At 37.0% G+C, this 24,130-nt stretch overlaps 1 protein-coding gene across 1 annotated transcript in view; it reads left to right on the top strand.

Moving 5' to 3' along the window:
* The window catches only part of LOC138706815 (heterogeneous nuclear ribonucleoprotein F-like), a 34,621-nt gene extending 16,209 nt beyond the window's left edge, over positions 1 to 18,412 (top strand). Inside the window, exons 6-11 of the mRNA XM_069836544.1 lie at positions 11,323 to 11,498; positions 13,229 to 13,533; positions 13,862 to 13,981; positions 16,484 to 16,640; positions 17,185 to 17,259; positions 17,667 to 18,412. Of these exons, the coding sequence (XP_069692645.1) occupies positions 11,323 to 11,498; positions 13,229 to 13,533; positions 13,862 to 13,981; positions 16,484 to 16,640; positions 17,185 to 17,259; positions 17,667 to 17,710 (877 nt within the window). The 3' untranslated portion in view covers positions 17,711 to 18,412. The remainder of the gene's footprint in view (positions 1 to 11,322; positions 11,499 to 13,228; positions 13,534 to 13,861; positions 13,982 to 16,483; positions 16,641 to 17,184; positions 17,260 to 17,666) is intronic.
* Positions 18,413 to 24,130: the final 5,718 nt, after the last annotated feature.

The following is a 24,130-nucleotide window of genomic DNA, read 5'->3' as shown; positions in this document are numbered from 1 at the left end:
TACAAAGTACTGTGTAAGGTTACAATGTGAAATATATAGGAGACTGGTTATAATGTTTTCATGCAAGAAAGTAGTCCACCCACTTTATTGTAAATATAAAAGGGTGCTTGTTCTTTGAAACAGAAAGTGATAAAAAATATTGCAGTATTTGAGGAATGTATCTTCTTTTACACACTATTGTAATGTGTTGAATTGCAGTTAATGTTAAGTAAAGTAGTGATTTCTTGTTTGCTTTGGTTTTCCATTAAATTAGTTGAGACAGTGAGCCTTCGATTTCAGAAGCTTCGGTGAGTTGATGGCAGTGAAACATGTTATGCATAGGAGACAGTCAGATGTCTAGTTCATAATGTTTATTCCTATAAAACTTGAGTTCAAATACCAAAAAGAAATAGGTGTATATTTAAGAAAACGAATAAGAAAATTTAGGGGTAAAAAAGCTTCCATTATTTGAGATGGTGTAAAGTTTATAAGCTTACGCATATTCCATTAAAATAATTCTTTCATTTTCATATGGATAACATAATTATTGTAAGAAAGTCTGTAATCTGGTAATTTGAAGCACATTTATGCAACTCTTTCTTGAAATAGCAGTATGCACTCAGTTTTGCTAGCGTAAAAGAATTTTGAATTTTGAGAATGCTACAGGACATTTTAAATTCTTCTCTTTTAAAATCGTGCAAAACTCTGATTTAAACACTTCTTTTTCTTACCTTTTCAAACCCTCTGTGTTATACTGCACAGTAAAGGTGTCTTAACTAGTAAAATTCTGTAATAAACATCAGTCATTCATATTTAACCTATAACTGTCTGGGAGATGCATCACTAGTTTAATTTCGTCATTGCAAGAAACGGACATTTGAGACGAGCAATAAGGCCAGTGATGTCTAATTTCAGTTGTTTAGGTACAAGAAGAAATATCTCCTAGATTATTGGTTCATCAGTATCAGCTTGCCAATTCTGGATGAACGTAATATTATATTAGTTACAACCTTTAAAAAAAATAATCCCCCTGAATTTGTTGCAACCAAACCTTGTTGGGGGTGATTGACAGGTATCTGTTCGGCTCTCTAGACATTGCATTGTGACACAGCAGTTGACACTGGAGACAAATCATTCTGTAATCGAAGTGTCTACCAGTAACGAAAGTAACCAAAAAGTGACTAATTTGTGGTAACTATAAAGTAACTAACTTTTGTTCCACATTTTCGTTAGGCACCCTGGTTCATATGTCCATACTTTGGACCGATTGTGTAATACATACAGTGCTGAAGGATGAGTGGAACAGAGAAAAATTCTCTCCGGCACCTGGATTTGAACCCAGGTTTTCAGCTCTATGTGCTGACGCTCTATCCACTAAGCCACGCCGGATTCCCATCCCGATGTCGGATCGAATTTTATCAGTTTGTTTTATCTCTTGGGTTCCCTCTAGTGGCCTACCCTCATGCACTGCGTCATAGAGGTGGAACTTAAACTGAGAGGATTCGATCCGACATCGGGATGGGAATCCAGTGTGGCTTAGTGGATAGAGCGTCAGCATGTAGAGCTGAAAACCCGTGTTCAAATCCCGGTGCCAGAGAGAATTTTTCTCTGTTCCATTCATCCTTCAGCATATGACACAGAATTTCTGCACAGAAATATCACATGTACTTCGGTATATCGTAATAGCCATGATAGTGTTTTACAAAATGGCAGGCATAAATTGTCAAATTACTTTCCAGAGCAACAATAAAATTTCTCGGACAGTGTAGTTGCATTTTAAAAAAACTTGGCTTGTGAACTTGATTATGACTTGTGTGTTCACCTACTGTCAGTAGCCCCAAAAGGCATATTTGTTATAAGGATTCAAATTGAGATGAACCACAATTGACAAGAGTCCATATGCCAAAAGGAAAAGATGTTATGAATCCAACTATTCTGGAAAGCTGAGCCACGAAATAAACTTAAATATTTTCTATACAATATATTAAATTTGTCTCGACCATCTCCAACAGATTTCGCCATATTGTACATGGTGACTTGGCTGTGTTTCTGATTAAAAAAGTATTGAGATACCCCTGTGATAGCTGTATATTGTATGTTCATTTTTCGGTTTGATTATTAGATGTAAATTATTAATTGCCTTTTGCATTTGATAAATTAAATAATTGAGGTTTCAAATAAAACAACAGCCCAAGTTTAGAAAACCAAATTTTACAGGAGACGGTTTTATTTGAATTATTAATATCTGGGTTGCATTTTATTAACAAGTTTTATGTTATAGTTTTACATAGTCAAACTGCATACAGCATCAAGTTTTAATGTTTGTATGCTTGTTGGGTACAGAATAATTAAAGCTTATCTAACTAACCTTGACTTGACACGTTTTATTTTAGCTCTTCTTTGGTGTACTGAATTAGATTTTGCTTCATTATAAATATACTAAATGAATATAAATTCACATAAGCAATAATGTCTGCACAAAATATATTTCAGACAGAAATAGAAAATTAGCTTACATCTGAATATCGATTATTAGGAAATCCATAACATTATAGCAATACTCTAGTAATCCTAGTAGTTTCTGTTTTGTTGATTACGTCAAGAACTATGTTCTTTTGAATCAGAATTTTGGTATCTGACTCTTCACATTCTCCACAGACAGATTTTGGATGGGCAAATGTGTAATGGAAATTATTTCGAGGGGAGGAGGGGGGAGAATATTGAAAGCTGCATGCTGCCCTTTACTCAACATTTTGTTCTGCATACCTCTTGCTGAATGTTGTTGGAAAAGTTTTGCTCCTCGCCACAGTTTTTCATTATCTTAAGCTTTTTGTCTCCATTGTGCAGCCTTAGCATTTTCAGACGAATTTTACAATCAGATTCGCTCGAAACTTCGTTCAGCTGGCGAGCATCCTCCATTTTTCAGATTTGTCAACCCAGTGACTTTGCAGCAACACACAATTCCAAATCAGCAGTAACGAAACAATGACCAAAGTGATAAACTTGGGAGATTGTTGAAAGCTGACATCACTAACATGTATAGACATGGACTTGGGGAGGTCAGTCTGCCTTAGCAGAACTAACACCTCAAGAAATCTGAATTTCGTAAAAGAGGTGACTTGGGGGCTGTTGTTTTATTTGGTACCTCGATCAATTAGTGTTTAACCTAAAAATTAATTGCAAAACTTTTCTGTATGACAGTTTAAAATCATACAAATCGCCAGCTTTTGTAACACAGAATTGTGCATGACCATCACTGGTTTAAATATTCGGTAGAGGAATAGTTTTAAAAAAAGTTTGTTTTCAGTATCTCGAAAATTTGGTAAATGCATTACGAGCATGAGAGCCTGCATCATGCTTACACAGTTTTTGTTCCCCCCCACCCTAAAAAAATACGTCTTATTTGTTGGATTAGAGATTGCTTCTTTTTCCAACTTTGATCTACATTCTTCCAGTCTGTAGTCAGCCAGCATACCAAGTTTTGAAAGCATTGATTTACTGAGAGACCAAAAATTCTGTCAAGAATCTCATGACCTTATGTCTTGTTTTATAGTACAGATGAAATAATTATTAACTTTTAAACATTTTAAAGCAGAAAAAATTCAAGTGCAGTAGTAATGTTTTGCTTTATGTTTTAAATATCCATTTTTGAACAATTTTTAAGTTGACATTAGTATTTTGATGTGAATATGTGCATATGATTCTTTTTGTAGGAAAGTTCACTTTATAATAAGGAGAAAATAGGAATGAATATAACAGGGATAGGAATATAATTTGAATATTTTTTTAACTCCCATGTTAGGCATTATAGATTGGTGCAGAGTTAATGTAGGTTTTTGGAGGAATGAGCATACACATAGCTTACAATTCAAGTCGTGTAACATAAGTGATGTAACTGTTGTGAGGAGGTCTTTCTGTGCAAGAGAACCGAAAATCATTCATTTTTATTTAGAAGGAAACTATTTTTCTTAGGATTCTAGTGAAACCCTTATTTACATTTTTCTGGTGACTGACAAGTATTACAGAATTATTTGCGAAAGAAATTTGAATACATTGATTAACAATAACACAGGCCTGTGAAATTAAATTTTTGTTTTGCAGCACAGGATTGAACAGATTTCTAAATCTAATTTTAGTGTGCTGAATTGAAATCTGCTTACCATTTTTTTCGTATCATGTACAATTTTTTTGCTATGCGGAAAATAAATATTTAATTTTTTTTTAGCAATTTCTAATTTTTACATACACATCAATATGCTTGAAACACTGAACACTGTAAAACATGATCAAATCTCATTTGTAAAGATACCACAGTTTAAAATGAATCACAAAATTTTGAACATAGGCTACCTTACTTACTTACTTACAAATGGCTTTTAAAGAACCTGAAGGTTCATTGTCGCCCTCACATAAGCCCGCCATTGGTCCCTATCGTGTGCAAGATTAATCCAGTCTCTATCATCATATCCCACCTCCCTCAAATCCATTTTAATATTATCCTCCCATCTACGTCTCGGCCTCCCCAAAGGTCTTTTTCCCTCCGGTCTCCCAACTAACACTCTATATGCATTTCTGGATTCGCCCATATGTGCTACATGCCCTGCCCATCGCAAACGTCTGGATTTAATGTTCCTAATTATGTCAGGTGAAGAATACAATGTGTGCAGTTCTGCGTTGTGTAACTTTCTCCATTCTCCTGTAACTTCATCCCTCTTAGCCCCAAATATTTTCCTAAGCACCTTATTCTCAAACATCCTTAACCTATGTTCCTCTCTCAGAGTGAGAGTCCAAGTTTCACAACCATACAGACAACTGGTAATATAACTGTTTTATAAATTCTAACTTTCAGATTTTTTGACAGCAGACTAGATGACAAAAGCTTCTCAACCGAATAATAACAGGCATTTCCCATATTTATTCTGCGTTCAATTTCCTCCCGAGTGTCATTCCTGCTTGTTACTGTTGCTCCAAATATTTGAACCTCTTCACCCCTTCGAAGGACAAATCTCCAATTTTTATATTTCCATTTCGTACAATATTCTGGTCACGAGACATAATCATATACTTTATCTTTCTGGGATTTACTTCCAAACCGATCGCTTTACTTGCTTCAAGTAAAATTTCTGTGTTTTCCCTAATCGTTTGTGGATTTTCTCCTAGCATATTCACGTCATCCGCATAGACAAGAAGCTGATGTAACCCGTTCAATTCCAAACCCTGCCTGTTATCCTGAACTTTCCTAATGGCATATTCTAAAGCGAAACATAGACTACCTTAGAGAAATTATTTTGTCTTCCGCTTCGTTGAAAACAAAATGCTCAGTTGACTAGCATTTGTGATCCTGACAAGGTTTTATCTGTTATTCGACACTAAGATTAGTGAACTGTGATGGACACATCCCAATGACTCAATACTTAGTTTGTATTTATTGGATGTCCTGATGGAAGCTCTCATGCTGCTTTTACTTAGGCTGGACGCGCACGTACTCGTATTTAGCGAAATTGTTTTAAGCAGAAACGTTTTTGTTGATTGCAGAATCTGAAAACAATTTCTTTCCAGCAAACGTTTTTGAAACATTGATGTCATATGAGACAAGAAGCAAAAACAGGAATCAGTCTTGGAAAGATGTGGATGATGCAGTTGTAGTGCAGTGTTGGATGGAAATTACTTGTGCAGAAGACCCAGACAAATGTTTATGAAGGCATCCGTTAAATGAAAAGGAAGTAAAGAAAACACTTTGGAGAAAAGTTTATAAATACATTTGAGTATGGGTGATATGCGATTAGTGACAAAATAAAAAAAGTGATTAGGATTCGTTAAAGTATTTCACTAACACAAAGAATGTTTGTTTCTTTAATGGCCAATTTCATCAACATCTGTTGAAGCTAAATGATCTGTTAGAACTATTTTAACAGGAGATTTAACAGAATGTCTGTTTCATCAACATACATTAAGACTAATGACTTGTTAAAACTTCTGTTAGTTTAATGCCCTGTACTCCATCTGTTGATTTTAACAAGTTGTTAAGATAGCTGGCAGACGAAATGCAGTTATACTTGGAGGAGCAGATGGAGCTATACCATGAAGAAATGATTTTTTTTCTTTTATCAAATGGAACATTTCTGGAGAGATGCAGACTCTCCAAGGTGTTGTTTTCAATGTTACAAGAAACTGAAGTGAGGTTATATTATCCATCAGAAAGAAATTATCGGCACCTATGCAACATCTACTCATAACCCTAAAATTTTTTATGCTGGGGTTTTGAAAGCAACTGCAAGTCATGTAGTTTATAAAGTTCCTGCTGCTATTGCCACAATGAGACAACACTACGTTATTTTTCCATAGGAGAGGAATATCGAAATGTAATGAGAAACTTTTATGAAATAGTTCCAGGAGTCGCGCATATAGAAATTAGTCTTCCATTGGTGACAAGTGAGATTTTTTTAAATCGAGACAGTTTTTTCGTTAGTATTTCTCGCTATAATAATGCGTTTTTATCTCTAGCTGCTCTCTTTTCAACATTTCATTTTCTTTTTTCAGTTCTAGCAATTATTCTTTAGTCTTAAATTCTTTCACATAGATAGGAACTTTGCACTGCTATGTCTACATCTGGAAGATTGTGTTATTTTTCTTTTCATTGAAGAGGTACTTGAGTGGCAGGAGATTGTGTTATGTTTTCCCTCCCCCCCCCCCCCCAAAATAAATGTCAGATTATTATAAATTGTTCAGTAACCTACATTTTCATTAATTATAGTAATAATATTGTTTAGTATGTTCTGCGTGCACTTGAAACTGCTGTATTTTCAGCTTCATTGTAAATTATTGTAATGTAAGCTCTTCCTCAGCAAGAACTACTGGGATATTGGCACCACTAATAATGTTTTCACCTGAAAAGTGTAATTTTAACCAAATGTGAATGTACAGAACTAATTAATTCTCTATACAGAGCTATACAAAATGATTATTTGTAGGCCTACTGCTACAGTCAGTGAAATAAAATGTGTGTGTGTCTAATGTCTACCCACTTCACTTTGCGTGATTCAAGTTCCGCATACTGCGGATAGATGGCAGGTCTGTGACCCATTTTCATATTGTGCACCACTTCAGCAGGCCACATTATGCATGATGTGTATCTGTGAGGAGTTATGTCGTGTACTAGGGTGAGTGTATGTTAAGTGTTCATGTAAGTGTAGTGTAGAGAATGGGTGAGGATGATGAGGAAGGGAGAAGGGGAAAACTGATGCCGGCACGTAGCCTACTCCTGTCGAATAGCACCAAGGGGGCCACCAAGCTTAACATCCTCATCCGATGGACGAATCACTATCAACAGTGACATGTGCCTTCCCTTCATATGCACTCAGAGAGTGAAATAAAATGTGAAATACGTTTGTTTTTAAGTGTTTGTTAGGGGATCTTTGCCATTATATTCAGCATTGCAATCCTATTGATTTGGCAACGATTTAATTTGTTGCTTAATTATTGGCAACACTTTTGAATTGGTATCCTCTGTTCCTCCTCCAGTTCTGAAATGTTCGAGTTTCTCAGTTGCTTCAGCTTTTTATGCATATTTTTTTTCACATTATCATAAAATAATTTAACTACTTTACAATTCACTTTGTTACATTCATTTACATGTTGCAATGCATTCTGTTTGTCCCTGATACAAATGTAATCCGTTCTCTTATTTTCAGTAAGGCACTATTTGTGAATTAAGTTAGTTGCCAACTCATAATTACAACAAAACACTTTACATCTTCTGTTCTTGATCCATTTCTATTACTAGTTTCATTACTCAACTGATCTGTACAAAGTTAATGCAAGATTTTCCCGGCATACACTTTGAACATGATAAAAACAAAATAGTAACACCACCTGAATCGAGGCAGCATTCTGAAAGGAATCCTAGATTCTCATAACGCAATAAGTTTAACAATGCATTACTTAACAGATGTTGATAAACACGCTCCTTTTAACAAATTGTTAAATTACTTACAACTTGTTATGTAACTCCATTAAGCTACTGGGTGAGCAGAACAGGTTTCACGGTCAGCTGGCTATGCCAGTCCAGACGACCTGTTTACTGTTCACCCAGTGCTATGAAACGTTTGTTGATGTAACTGGTCATTTAAGTGCATGTAAATAAGCATGTGCTACGAATAAAGTTTTCAATAATAATGATAATGTTACTAATTTTGAAACTAATCAACATACGTTTTTAAAACAAAACTACATTGAATATATACAGTCCGTATAAAAACTCAATGTGTTGGTTAACATGTAAATTAAAATGCTCCCAAGGATTGCTTGGTTGGAACTTATGAGGGTTTTTTTTGTTGACAGTGGATAGACCTCATCAACCACTTTCCATGAAGGACAATTTTTCAGCTTCTATTTATTTCCATATTCACCACACCTGTGGAGTAACGGTCAGCGCGTCTGGCCGCGAAACCAGGTGGCCCGGGTTCGAATCCCGGTCGGGGCAAGTTACCTGGTTGAGGTTTTTTCCGGGGTTTTCCCTCAACCCAATACGAGCAAATGCTGGGTAACTTTCGGTGCTGGGCCCTGGACTCATTTCACCGGCATTATCACCTTCATTTCATTCAGACGCTAAATAATCTAGATGTTGATACAGCGTCGTAAAATAACCCAATAAAATAAATAAATTTTCATATTCACAAACATTTGCTCGCAACTCATTCAGGACACTACTGTACCTGTTGTAATAATTTCACACCACTGCAAACCACGTTGACAGGGAAACCTGCACAATGTTCTGACTCCACGCAACGGTCAGTGTTCGTGCTACGAGGAGCCCTAGGTCTACTGTATCATGCTATACAGAAACTTTGCGTTTTGCTCAGTCATGGTTAAATTTGCTCAGTTGTGCTGTACAGCATTTTTACTTTTTGCTCAAACATACTGTACAGCATTTTTTGTAATTATGCGAGATGAATGTGCGGCATTGTTTTTGCTTAAAACACTTTTGCTAGATGAATGTGCGCCCAGCGTTAATAAGTTTTTCAGGAAATATTCATGTCGGTACCTTCAACTTCTTGAGCACAGTTTTTAGAATATGCTCATATTATACCCAGGCCGTTGCAACCTTGCACCTGGCAGCTTAGCGTGGTGTTGGTAGTGAGAGATGCGACATTGCCACAGTGACTACTTACTATGCAGAGTTTGCTATTCTGCTCTGTTAATTCAAATGATAATTATTATGTAACTATGTTCTTTGTTGCTATCCTTTGATATCCTCTGTGTTAAATTATCTGCAGGAATGAATGGATGGCCATACATACCGACAAATTCCTTCATTTGCACCAATTCTGTTGTCTGACTATTTACGCAAGTGTAAATGCAATTTACCATTTTTTATGACATTTCACAACAGCTAAAAATTATTTATAACTTCATAACACTAACATACAAATTACGTACATGATAGTAACACTACGTAACATAAGCAAACTGACAAGAAAGCAGCATGAGTAGCTAATAGAAAATGCTGTGTTCTGATTGGTTCTTCTCTTTCACCCAAGTGTTTTCTTTTTGGCCAATCTATAACTTCCCAATCTCTTTCTCTGGCTTTAGAGTCCCATTGACACAAAAAGCATGAAAATTTGGTGTACCCTTCTTGTCCCAATAAAATACTGCATACCTGCACATGGAAAAAATAAGTAGGCTAATTATAATGATGTCGCTTATGGCACAGCAAAGGCTAAAGTCGTATGCCTAGCAATTCTAATACTGAAATGGCAAAGTTTTAATTTTGTGTTAATTACAGAATTGTACGTGATACGCAGAAACTAGTATTTGGAAATCAGGGCATTGAATTTGATCTTTATGACGTAAAATATTCCGTGCTGCAAAATCTTTGCAGATTGTGTAATAATAAAATAAGAATCGTTGATTTTATTAATTTAAGAAAAAAATGTAAATGCATTGAGGATTTCATTAATTAATGCAATTCAATGACAATGCTGATGAACTATTGCACAAAGATATCTTACGTTCATCTTTTCATCTGTTATGTTTTTCTTTGTCAGGTATTGTAGCACTTGTTGTACTAGTACGAAAGTTCTGCATCAATTTTTACATTTACATTGCATATGTATCTCTCTTCGATAATGTACGAAGCCATACACAGAGGTACTAGTGATCTCTTTTCTGCTATGTAATGGTACATTTGAACCATAACTGGTCTCAGAGTGCACATTAATTGCACTGTTTGGAAATTAACTGATTCTGTGGTAGTGACACTGCCATTGTGTAAAGGGAGGGCTTCACTGCATGTGTTGCAAAGAACTGTTTTTGGATGGAACCTTGTTATATAGGTCGAAAAGTAAAACGACGATTCCTGACGAAAGTTACGTTTATCTGATACATAGCCAAGACACTCCATTGCTGCAGAATTGAATCTAGTTTTCATGGTAATCTCTAGAATATGTAGTCAGTAGAGTAGAATGAAAACATTGAGCACGTTCGTGATTTGTGTGGGTGGTGGTTGTGGGCACCACAGTGTTGTGGTAACGACCCTGTATGCCCAGCTCAAATATAATTTTAGTTAAGGTTATTTCTGGTTGTGAATGCATAGTAGCTGGTAAGAGTAATTGTCTGCAGTTTGCTATTGAAGGTCAGTATTGTCCATCTATGTGGATAATGAACATTGTTAATAGTGTTGTGTATTTTCCAGCTCTGAGAACAGACTCATTTGACTAGCAAATACACTGCATTGTTTGTATGTATGTTTTGGCTCTTCACGAGTTTCTGGCATTGCCACAAACAGATATCAGTTCCGATCATTTGTTTACTTTCCTATTATAATTTTCTTTTAAGTTTAATAAATATCATGGCAGAAGTACATACTTCCGTCAGCCCAAACTTTAAAGGGGCTGTATGTGGAGGACTGATGTAAATAACTACAATCTGTAGTCCAGGCTATAAAAAACATGAGCAAGGTGTTTGAAAGAAACTCTGTGATCTGTCTGAAATAGGGGGGAGGAGGAGAAGAATTGTAATGTGAAACAAAACTGTAGTGCAAGATATTTTAAGACGAGTATTAAAAAAAACTTAATACTCTGAGTGAAAAAATCTTAACACAGGTTTGATTTTGTTTTCCTTGTTTTAATTATTTCTGAGATGGTTGTAAACGAAGCAATTTTGTACAAAGTGAAATAGAACCAGTTTATTTTATACCTGATAGTTACCTAGAAGCAATTAGGTGGACAAAACTGATGATTGGAAAGCTGGATTTAACATTAATATATGCAAATTGATGATAAAATTACATAATATACAAAAGTGTTTGTCCACATTATGACTATAATCCTGTGTCTTATTCAGGTACATCGAAATATTCCGTAGCAGCTTGTCAGAAGTTCGAGCTGCTATTGGACCTAAGATGCGTCCTATGGGACCAGGGGGATTCAATCAGAGACCGGCTCCTTATGATCGAGGTGATCGATTCGGAGGGATGAATCGCTACAACAATATTGGAAGAGGATCTCGTAGCTTTAAAGGTGAACATAACCATATGACATTATCTGATCTGTGATGCGATAATAGTGTTGAGAAGTGTGCAAGTTTTGTGTTATAATAGGTGTCTTACATACCACCATATTAATACACCTAATTGTAAGCTATGTGTTTTAAATAAAGGTGAATAGGAGGTTTTGTTAAAATACCTACAACTTGGATATGGATACATGACATTCTGTGTTATATTCAAGTCTAACCGAAAATCATTGTAGATGTGACAGTATGGGTAAAATTTTGTGTAGTTTCGGAGGCCCTGTGTAACTGTTCTTCTTAGAGTTGTCAGCAAAATGAAGGAATTTACATATTTCGAGTCTGTTCCTTGAAATCATGTCACCAAACCCTGGAGTAGATATTATTCTTTTTGTGGAGAAATAGCTTATTGTCGGTTTGTTTACTATTCCCATCACCATAAATAGTGCGATCACAACATACATTTCATTCACAGTGACAGAAAACCAATTTGTAACGGAGACCTTGGGCTAAGATCTTAATGATGATAAATTGTTGCACATAACGATTGGTTTCAGCAACAATGGTCTCAAATGTATTTTCAGCTCCATTTAAGGACCATTGTTGTCGGAGAAAACCTCATGCTGGACAGCATAATTGTCCATACTTTCCCACTTCTGAGAAGAATGTTCACTTTCTCGATTGTCAGCTAACGCATCATCAGTCTCTTCCACACCTCTTATGGCATCGGCAAGAGCCAAGTCATCAAAGCATCGTCTTCACTGTCACTTTACTAGATTCATCAGTTGTTTCTAGTAAAACCTCTCTGATTTCGTCACTTTTCAGTGCTTGGCCAGATTTGATGTGAAGACAATGATAGGGTGGGGGGGAAATAGCTCGAAACAATATATTCATTCATAGCTATGAACAGCTTGTGTTTCGTCTGTATGTAGGCTTACTTCTGATTGCACCACACATCAGGACCACGAATTCTCAGAAGCTGAGGTCTTAAGAAGTCGAATAAGATTGAGGCAAAGCCATGATCCATATACAAATCAGTAACAAAGACACACCTTTATATAAAAAAAAAGAGAACATACTTCGAAATTTTATGAAATATGTGATGCTGCGTGAGAATAGAAATCGCTACTATCAACATTCCCCTCACAAATATATATATTTTTTTAATCCAATACCACCAGGTTGTCTTTTCGACATTTCTGGTCTTCTCTCCTGGCTGTGGCTTAGTTGTAACCCACTTCTGAGGTTGGGGCGCCTGGAAGGCGGAGTTACATTACCCCGATGATGTGATAGGATGATTATGATAATGTAGTGCCAGGAGAGGTCTTAAATCTAAACTTAACCTAAATTCCAGACCATGAATGAACACAGGAATAATCCCCTTTAAGGAAAAATTCCTGTGCTCTAACCGGGAATCGAACCCGGGACCTCATGAACTATAGCCAGAAGCTCTGACCACTAGACCATGAGGCTGGTCCCCTCACAAATATAAAGAGATAAGTATGAAACTGTGTAGAAATGGATACGTCGAATCTTCATTTACAAAGATATACCACTACATGAAAAATATCTGAACATTTGTAGTCGTCACAGTGATTTCAGTTATGAAATAGGCCAAGCACCGACATTGGCGGAAAGAGGTTAAATGTGTTGATTTGGGACAAACCATTGGACCAAGTCCTTGGGGATTCAACTCATCCTGGAGCAGTAAAGCATTTCTAGTTCATTTTTGTGACTCCAGGTTTTGGGGACTTCGATGATGGACCAAGTCCTTGGGGATTCAACTCATCCTGGGGCAGTGGTGGTGGCCCAGGTCTGCGAGGCAACTTGGGAGGACGTGGTGGTGGTCTGAACATGAATATGAACATGAATTCCGGTGGTTTTGGTGGACTGGGTATGGGCCGTGGAGGTCGAGCTGGTGGGGGTGCCGGAGGAGGAAACTGGAGCAGTAACGGAACTGGATTGGGTGGAGGGGGTGGTGGCGGTGGCCACTGCATTCACATGAGAGGTTTACCGTTCAGAGCAACCCAGTCAGACATTGCTGATGTGAGTACCATTACACGTGAAGATGTAACGCTTCATGATAATAATGATGTAGCTTTCATGGACTTAAGCTGCTTGGGATCTTGTTTCAAAAGTCGTTTCATGTCTCTCCCCTGACTTCCTTCTGTTACACAGGAGGATACGTTCAAACTCGCCCCTACACCGCCATTTAAGCTTCCAAATACATATAGACATTATCATAGTTTATAGTTCATTACTGGAAATATTATTTCAGGATTTTGCATTTTATTAGAATCCTTGCTCTGGGTTTGGGTGTAGAACATAGGTAGTGATTATGAACACCTTGTATAATATAGTAATATTCTTTCAGTTCTTCAGACCAGCGGTGCCAATAAACATTCGTCTTCTTTATGACAACAGTGGACGTGCATCTGGAGAAGCAGATGTTGAATTTGCAACTCACGAAGAAGCTGTCAAAGGAATGTCCAAAGTAAGTTCATAGTTACAACTTCGACTTGATGCTGTGCCTCGACACATTTTTGCTATGTAGATCATTAAATTATTCAAATAAACTTCACTAACGGAGGCCTTTTTTTTTTAAGTTAATTACCACTATATGTAAATAACTGAAATTTATTGTTTCAGTACAAATTCAAATTCTTATGTGTTCGTATTATTTTCACAATCTGCGTGTGTTGTGGATTCTTGTGGTCATGATAGCTCAGAAATAAAGCTCTTGTTGTGATACTTGAACTGTGTAGTGTAAATTATTATTGGGAAAATTGCTAGACGATTTCGTTTTATGTGGTTGATGTGCCTGTCTCTGAAGATTCAAACCTGGCTGAGGATCATCATGTATATAAAATACAGCATATCGAGTACACATTTTATCCAGGATGGAAAGTGAATCTATGTGAACTAAGTTTGTTGCAAGCAAAAGAAGAAATTGTCAACAATGGTGATTGACCACCTGCAATAAGCTACTTTCAGAAGCAGCTGACATATTGATGTACTCTCGTTTTTTAATCAAAACTAGCATCTGTAAGAGTAGATTGTTGCACACACACACACACACACACACACCAAGAAGGAAGAAGAACCAAAGGATTTGCTACTGAAGTCCCATACTTCTTGCTTAACCCAGTGGACTCATATTTGGGGATGAATGTGCAGTGTGTTGTAAAAAAGTTGATAAAAAATGTGTGTGTATCCAGTGCCTACCCATATTGTGGTTAGGTGGCATGACTGTGATCCATTTTCAAGTTGCATTCCACGCTATGCATGATATGTATCTGTGTGGAGAGTATGAGGGTGAGTTTAAGTGTAGTAGAGGGAATGCGTGAGGATAATGAAGAAGAGAGAGAGCCTGTACTGGCATGTAGCCTACTCCTGTCAGATAGCACCAAGGGGCCCATCTGACAGACAAATGACTATCAACAATGACATGTGCCTCTCTTCATATGCACTGCACAGATACGAGGGTGAATCAAATGTAAACAAGACTTATTTTTTTATTTGCCAAGTACATATCACTTTTCTACATAATCTCCTGCTTTAGAAATGCACTTAGCCCATGTAATGACGGCTTGGTGATGCCCTAAAACGAATGGGGTTGTGTCATCAGCCAAGTGCGCACGAAACCTTCCATGTCTGCGTTATCCTCAAATCGTTAGTCTTCTAGTGCCTCCTTGAGTGGTCCAAAGAGATGAAAAATCGCGGAGCGATAGGTTTGGGCTGTATGGAGAGTGGTCGAGTGATGTCCTCATTTCTCCCAATTTATGACGAGTGAGAGATGCAGTGTGGGGCCGGGTGTTGTTATGAAGGAGAATGACATCTTGTATTGGTTGGCCACGTCATTTGCAACTTTAACTTCACTCTAAAAGTCACAGTAATATGCTGCTTTGATGGTGCGACGCGAGTGCAAAAGACCACGCCAAACAAAAAACACAGTTGCAAGCACCTGCCAGCTGACAGCAAAGTCTTGGCTTTCCCTCACCCTTCCTTCGGCACTCTTACTTGTTTTTTTTGACTTGGACGTGTAGTGGTGTACCCACGTTTCATCACAGGTGAAGACGCGATTCAAAAATGCATTCCCTACATCTGCAAACCTTGCTGAGTGCCTCTCGCTGACCTTTAGGCGTGCCACCTTCTGTTCTTCAGTCAAAAGCTGAGGAACCCACTGAATCTCACACTGTGTTGTCAGCTGTGCTCTGTGAAGCTGCATGCCACCTTGCTGCGCATGTTGCCATGATACACATTACAATGATTTATCATGCGATGTCTAAAACTACTAGTATAAACATATTGTTTAAATTGTAACGAAGTGTTCTTATAAGCAAGTTTAATTTAGCGATATTCTTTGTATATTATACATTTTATTATTTTAGAAGGAACTATTTTAATGTGATGAAGAAAATCACAAGCATGAGCTTAGAGGCGTTGTGCGTTCAATAGCCAATCAGGAACCATCATGCCATTGCATTTATTTACATTTACTTCGATCTTTAGCTGAAAGAGAGTAGCACAGAGCTAACTAAGACAATCACAAGATTTTAATGCAGAATTTATCAGAGGCTGTGCAGAAAGTATGTAAGGTGTGGTTAATGTCGCACTCATCAAACAAAGCAGAGAGCAGCACATGTACACGGGAGAGTCGGTAAGTTACCCCAGAACCATTGAATGATGCTGTAGATTATCGTAACATTTTAAAAGAGCTAAAGATAGGTTCGTTATCTGTTTAAACCGACATCAAATGTTTCTTGTGGAGCTCTTTTGGAACCAAGCAATTTAAACATTTTGAACTGATTCTTACATGGGAACCACTCACTCAGATTCACTCAAACATGTGATCAACAATTAAGACTGACCATAGTAGCAGTGTAATGCAGTAGAATATCTTTCTTGGCTGCAGAAGCATTTTGCAAAGGATTGAGCCAACTCTGTGCTGTGGTCCTAAATCGTGTAGTTGCATATTTTATTTTTTTTCTTGTAGGATAAAGGTCACATGCAGCATCGGTACATAGAGTTATTCCTAAATTCCACACCTGGAAATGCTGGCGGAGGCAGTGGCGGAATAGGCAGCGGTAACTTCGGAAGTATGGGTGGTGGTGGTTTCGGAGGTGGTACTGGAGGTGGCGGCTTCGGAGGAGGTAAAAACTCGATATGAACTATTGTTAGTCTGTAAAATTCTAAGAAATAGCTACAGATACGTAAATTTTCCATCATGTCATTTTGTCTCTAGTGGCTGGTCAAATGCGAAGCCTCTATGTGCTGGCTGGCAATGTTTGGTACTGGCATTATTTCTAAAATTGTAGTAAATTCTCATTCTTTCACACTAAATCAATATCGAAATTCTTGAACATACGTAATGTCGAGTCCTCTCTTCTGCTAAATTCTCACTTTAAGCAACTTGCTTCAAAATATAAATAAAAGCAGTTTCATACTGCAGGGCTTTATATTCATACAGCCATTCGAGCTGAACATAGAAAAGTAAAAATATCCCAGTCCAGTGTAATTCAGATCTGGACTGCTTTGTGCACATTTGACAGTGTGAATTTGTACTTCCCCTTTGTTAATAAGTTAGCTCAAATTCTTTCTCTTGTGGTTCAGCTATAATTTATGTGCATTGTTGTTTGTCCATGGCAGAATTAAGATGGAGAGGCATTGCATGATCGAACTTGTGTGTGGTTGCAGGTCTCGGCAGTAGTTTCCAGCGAGGTTACTCCGGCAACTTGGGAAGTGGCATGGGGTACAGTAGCCAGATGGGAGGTAGTAATTATAGTTCATTTTAAAATTTATGATGCATGTCTCTCACGTATGATAATGTGATTAGACTATTTCTTTGAGGAAATTTTATTGTGGCTCGTGTTTGAAGGCAGGTGTACCAACACCACAGCTTGCTGTGTACCGATCTCGTGTAGTGACATTGCGCAAATTGTGCGTGCACGATGTTTTGTTAAGATTTAACTGCCTTTTGTTACAAAGCCATTTGTATAATTTCACGGATTTTGAACAATGGCTTCCTCAGTTACAGCTGATTATTATGAAAGAACTTTAATTTGTTGTTCGATTCAGATACTGGCCTATGTGTGTGAAGAAAATCATACTGAACTTTCGATATCAAAATGAAGTAGTCTTAGTTTCTACCTTAATAAAATTGTATGTAATTTAAACAGATTTGGAGAGTGAAGCAGATTTGAAGAGTGAAGAATGTTGGTAACTAGATGTTCATGATTGGATGCATACAGCACTACAACTATTGACAGTATTCATTAAATTGTTGATTTGTACCATCAGGAACAAGTCTGTGAAGTTTAATGAGCAAAATTGTGTTGTACTTCATAGTATGAGAACATAAACTTCCATATAGTAACACATTTTCGCCATTTAAAGAATATTTTATAATTATGGGGTATGAAATTGGAGTGTTAGGCAGGGGATAAAATGCATTTACCTGGTTGTTGTAGATATTTCTGTTAGCAACACAATTTTGTGGACATGTAAACTGGTTGATGTATACATTTCTTGTATCAACACAATTTTGTGGACAATCAACTTTAATTTGTATATTCAGTTGATTTAAAACTTTTTGAATGTGTGCTCCTTTGCGCACACCACAATATAGATAAACCGAAGGTAAATTCTCCACTTTATATTTGAACTTTTAACAACTCAGATATTTCAGTTTTGAATCGAAAAGAAAAGGTTACATCCAGGACAATCACAGAACCTTTTTCCAAGTTGTGTTTCACGGAAGAGTGTAAAATTGTGTTGACTGTATGTGGAAATTTAATGACAAGAAATTACGATTATTTAGGATTTGGTTATTTTTCCAAATGTTAATCCAAAATAACATGTGGATGTAGTTTTGTGTAACTATACAGTACAAGTATCATCAAAATTAAATGTTTTGTAATTTTTACATACAGTACTTTATTTTTTATGGAGCAGCACAGAATTTTATCTTATTGAAGATTTATCACATCCTGGTGAACTTAGGTGGCTTTCATTTTTTCGTACTCAACAACACGCAGTTGGTGGCATCATAATGGAGTTGCTTCATGTACACTGGACCTTCTTTAATACCTTTATCGATATGAATGATTGTACCTTAAATTCTTTCCTTTTGTCCATCCTTAATCCTTGCAAGATTAGAGTATATGATAAGCAGTCGCAACAAAATAAGGCTGATGAACTTCAGATAAAAGCAGATTACAAAGTGATTGTTGTTGAAGCTGTATGTATTAGATTCCTGTCGTCAACAGTGAAGTCAATATTAGCTACGAAGTGCCTTCCTAAAGTGGTACTGAACTAAAAATCACATTCTGGAACGATATATTCTAAACAACATGCATTTAATTATACACACAAACCATCCTACGACTAATGGTTTCCAAGTAACACTCTAAACGTGGATACTTGCAATGCACGTGAGTACATTCAGAGCTTCTGGCTATAGTTCATGAGGTCCCGGGTTCGATTCCCGGTTAGAGCACAGGAATTTTTCCTTAAAGGGGATTATTCCTGTGTTCATTCATGGTCTGGAATTTAGGTTAAGTTTAGATTTAAAACTTCTCCTGGCACCACATTATCATAATCACCCTATCACATCATCGGGGTAATGTAACTCTGCCTTCCAGGCGCCCCAACCTCAGAAGTGGGTTACAACTGGTCAGGAGAGAAGACCAGAAATGTCGAAAAGACAACCTGGTGGCATTGGATTAAAAAAAAAAAACATTCCTACTTTAGCTAATCATGTTATGTTGACTACAATTAATGTCCATATCGCGAAAAATACCGTTCTTCTTCTTTCCATAGCCAAGCGTTACGCAGCTGCGAGCTTTCACAACACAAGCCATAGATGAGGCAGTGTGATGGCAATAGCAGTGGTAGACAAAATTTCTTTTCTCGTATATTGAGAACCATTTGATATTTTGAGTTGTGGTTTTCAGTGCTGTAATCAGCTCTCTGTTGTCTACAACATATTATGAAAAAATAATTTTTTGTTCAGTGCCCCTTTAAAATATGCGTCATTTGTGCTTCTAGAAGCTGGTTTCCAATGGTGGTTTTCATTAGTCAGTATAGATCTCTGTGATGTCCTGAATTTTTTCCTTTCAATAAACTGGAAATTATGTCAAAACATTACAATTGCATGAACATGATGTGAATGTAGCTTTGTTTGGGAATAACATTCTGCAGTACTTAATTCACATTATTGTCTTAAATGGAGATCACAGAGCAACATTTGTACAAACAGATTGTATCTTTCCCAGAGAACATGATGAGCTGCTCACAGCCACTTGTGACAAGGTTCAAGAATCTCTGGAGCTCTAGATTATACGACTCAAGTTAAATGTCAATTCTGATGAACTAATACATTTATGTGAGTAAAATATAGAGGATCCTTGCATTTAATGCAGTAATATATTGAGAGTTATACTGGGTAGGCCAAAGAAACAAGAGATTTTCAAATAGTGCAATGAAACTTTTAGATATTGTAACAGATCCATCATAAGCCCCTGTCATGAATTTCACACAATCTGAACAAATGCCTACACAGTGAATCCAGTCTTGCAGTAGTGCCCAGGTAACATGTCTTCTACTGATTCCCCATTAACATGTGCCAAAACTGACAGAGTGGCTAAATCGGGAACATAGTTGATTTCTCAACTTGATTCCCCCTCCCCTCTCCTCCAAAAAGAATACTAGAAACATTTCCGAAATTACATTTTCAGCGTAGTTTGTCATGTTGTTTATCTGACAGTAGATCATGTTGACCTTATTTGTAAAAGATTTTCCAAGCATGGACACCCAAATAATTAAATGTTTTTAGCAATTCTGTAGCTACTGTGATAAAATGCTTTGAGAGCATTTTCATTGTGTCTGTCCCGTTTTTAAATTGCTCCTAAGCGCAGACTGCTTTCAGCCAAACATTCATTTCAGATGTGTACAGATATGGTTTTATAATGAGTGTCATACAACTCAATTGTCAGTCATAAGGAGTTAAACACAAGTTTGTGATTTGAGAAGTTTGAAGTCAATGCAAAAACATTTCCTGTAGTATGAACTCAAAATGCAAGTCAATTTTATTAACCGATTAAGGCAGTGGTGGGCAGATACTACCCTCCACACAGAGGAGAGTTTGTGTTGTAGGGGAATGTGCAGTGGCCAACATAATATAAGGTATGAGCACACATCACCTCTGCTGTGTGTTAAGCATGCTCTCATTAATGTTTTACAATTAAATTAATTGTACACATTCTATTACAAGAAGTTAATATAGAAATAAATGACAATTACCTTAATGTCCATGCTGACTGAGCAATGTCTGAACTTTCATTTGAAGGTAGTGAATACACTATGAATTGGGAAATACTAGATTTTAATTGTTCATCCACCAGATATGAAATATCTTCTATTCTTCTCCCTATAGTTAGTAGTACGATGAGACAGACTAATGCTTTCATATTGTTCCTTTTATTCAGGAGATATAACACTGGTCACACTTTTAAACATGTTTAAACAAATTCCCTGTCACTAAAAGGTTTCAATGATTTTGCGACTTCTCATGCAACTGTGTAACTGGTAAGAATTTCCTTTTGTTTTCGAGTCAAGGCATTTGCCTCCTCTCTATTCTGGTTACTTAATATTTCGATTTTTAATTTTTCAAGCTACTCCGTATATTCTGGCCCTATAAATTGAAATAGAGGGAAATAGAAACGATAGAGCGAAATTTTGTTTAAAAATTTGTGAAAACAGAAAAATGATTTAGCCAATATTATTATTTCAGCTTATTGTGTAGGCATTAAACTTCAAACGACGATTACTTATCTGTAATTAAGCATGCTTCTTATGACATGTATATGTCTGTGCGTTCCTGTGATGATCTTGTTGCATAGTAAGTATATCACATTTTCTCCATAAACATAACAGAAACCACACCTAGGGAGCCACTGCCTTGGAGAATATTGACTTTTCCGGCTATTAGACCTGGCAGTAACAAATAATTACGCCTGCCCGCTGTCACGACTGTAATAATTTAGTCAGGTATAGAGGTCACAATTTTTATCTTCTTTTAGCATTGATCAACAGTTTTTTCTCCTGGTATCTGATCTTCCTGAGGCATCTGCCCCACCAGATATGGTGCACCCTGGACAGTCACTTCTCAGCACTAGTGACATCCATGAGCTGTTCTGCCATTGAAAAAAGGAATATGAAAGAGATGACATTTCTTAATCATGTCTAAAAGTCTATCCCCTCTCAGTTGCTGAATCTGAAATGTTGAAATTTTTCTCTGTTCTGCCGATTCTTCACCATATAGCTTCATTATTGTGGTAATTGGAACGTTGGTTGGAGTTTTGTCTTGCATGTTGTAGTGATGTGGTTAGTTTAAGGAAATAGCTGGTTTAGTGAGACAGTTATATTTTATGGAATTCGCGTCATGCAGAAGTTTATACGAATTACTTAGACAATTTAATTCTAGTCTGATAGAACAAATTTTTTGTGAGTTGGTAACAGTGGTCTTTGAAAAGGAAACTGCATTTCAAGAAGACAGATACTGTACCCAGAAGAGTGAAATAAATATTACTTACTTACAGAATTACAATGTATACAGACATCTTTCTGTGCCTGAAATTTATCTTCCTTCTCCACTTTTGGCTGTCCATCCAGTCCTCTTTCATCCCTGTTTCAGACTTCTTGTATCCATGAGTTGCAAAGCCTGCCTAAATTTTTTTTCTTAGATCGACACCATTCCTACACCTTTCTGAGTAATCTCTTGTATTGCATTACTCGTACCAGTTCACTGGATACTATTGTCACAAGTCATCTTGATCTTTACATCCCCTAGGTTGTCTTTCAAACTGCATGTACTCGTCAACGTAATGGCACAGCATGGATGTTTCTCCCCCAGGTAACACGACTCTTTTCTGAAAATATTCGTCCTTTCATTGCAAGTGTAAAAAAACTTGGTTCAGCCACTGGCAGTATGAAATTAGGTACCTTCTCACGACACTCCAGTTTTCAGCCTAGTAGGTCTTCACTAATCTGTAAAGGGTAAGCATTTAAATATCTTGTGCAACCACCTCCTCTCTCATCAGGGCTGGGATCATTGGCGGAGTTACCAGATATAATTCTATACATTATGCTATATAGGCTACATTAGATATATTATGTATATATTTTTATAATATTATTTTACAGGCTTCTAATTTACAATTTTGCACAATTTATATCGCTATCATTATTGACATCATCATCGTCATCGTCGTTTGGTCCAAAAATAATTTATTTCGTCAATGGCATACATTCTTCTGGACTTCTGAAGGTATTTTTCCTCAATACAGTGAAATGTTTTCATTACCCATTCTGATACTCTGCTATCACAGCACAGAGTCCTTTCATTGTCAAATTTCTGAGTTAGACAAAGTAATGTCTGCCGTCATATTGTGTGTTCAAATAAGCTATAGTCTTTCACCTTATCCCAGGCTAACTCGACTGCTGTTGTGAGGAGGTAAGTGAAGACTTTATGACCATGTGCTACCAAAAGCTTGTCTACCTGGCATTATCAAACTTGATAATGCTCTCTGTAGGTGAAGTAAGTGATACGCTACAACTTTGGCAAAGGCATTTTGTTTCTGTGATTTCCTCCAATACAAATTTCACAATATTATTTACTTCCGATACAGCATTGTTAAATATATTTTTTATTGCGGTTATGTTTCTGTTAATTTTCATATCTAATACAGTGGTCATCAGCACTCGCTGAAATGGGTAACGGTAAGCTGTGCAACGGTATTTGCACCCTCATGCAGAAAGAGGAGGTAGAAAGCGCACATGGCCAACAGCCATGGATACACATTGGTCCTGTATGAGACTCTTGCCCGAGGGTGCACTGTGCTGATGACTGCTGGTCTAATCCTCCCTACAGTTTTTATGATACAGTAATCTTAAGCTCTTTTTAGATTGACAAAATGTGAAGTGAACTTCTTTATCCACATCAGAATTCCTCTCCTTCAGCTTTCTAACCCATTTCCCGGAGATCTGGATAAACCAATTGAAAGTTCTCCAAAGGAAATTTTGTTTGCCAGGAGATATGTCTGACATTCTAGATAATATATACCTAGATTGTTCGGTGTTATAGGCTTTGACGGTAACAACTTTTGTCAAGTTTACTATGCTGCCATCTAGTTACATAAGGAATCACGTTATAATTCCCATTTGCATTGCATTACCAACCTACTGTACTGCCATCCCGTGTTCGTTTATGGCAGAAGGGTGGCGATCCTGGCAGTTCTCTTCAAAGTGCAACCGATTTTAACACAGGAATGGGCAATCTATATGTAATCTGGGCTGACATGATGTTTTGTACAGAATGTAAATATAAAGGTCTCGGCTTCAAAGGTCAATGGGAAGCATGTTTACAGTATCTCATTATGTGTAAAACTTTTTGAATCTTGTCTCTACAAGAAACATCATAGCAGAAAAGAAGGTGTATTTAAGAAAGTCAAAATTCCACCTGAAAAATCTGGAAATAACATGTTAATAAACGACAAAATCTTAGGAAGCACGTGTGTAGCAAATGGGGTGCGCATCCACATAAAGGGAGAGGTGTTATTTTATTTCAGTCGATAGAATTTGT

Source organism: Periplaneta americana, chromosome 9, assembly GCF_040183065.1.
Source record: "Periplaneta americana isolate PAMFEO1 chromosome 9, P.americana_PAMFEO1_priV1, whole genome shotgun sequence".
NCBI classification, from domain to species: Eukaryota; Metazoa; Arthropoda; class Insecta; order Blattodea; family Blattidae; genus Periplaneta; species Periplaneta americana.
Note: the sequence above shows the minus strand (reverse complement) of the source record. Positions and strands in the feature narration are given on the sequence as shown.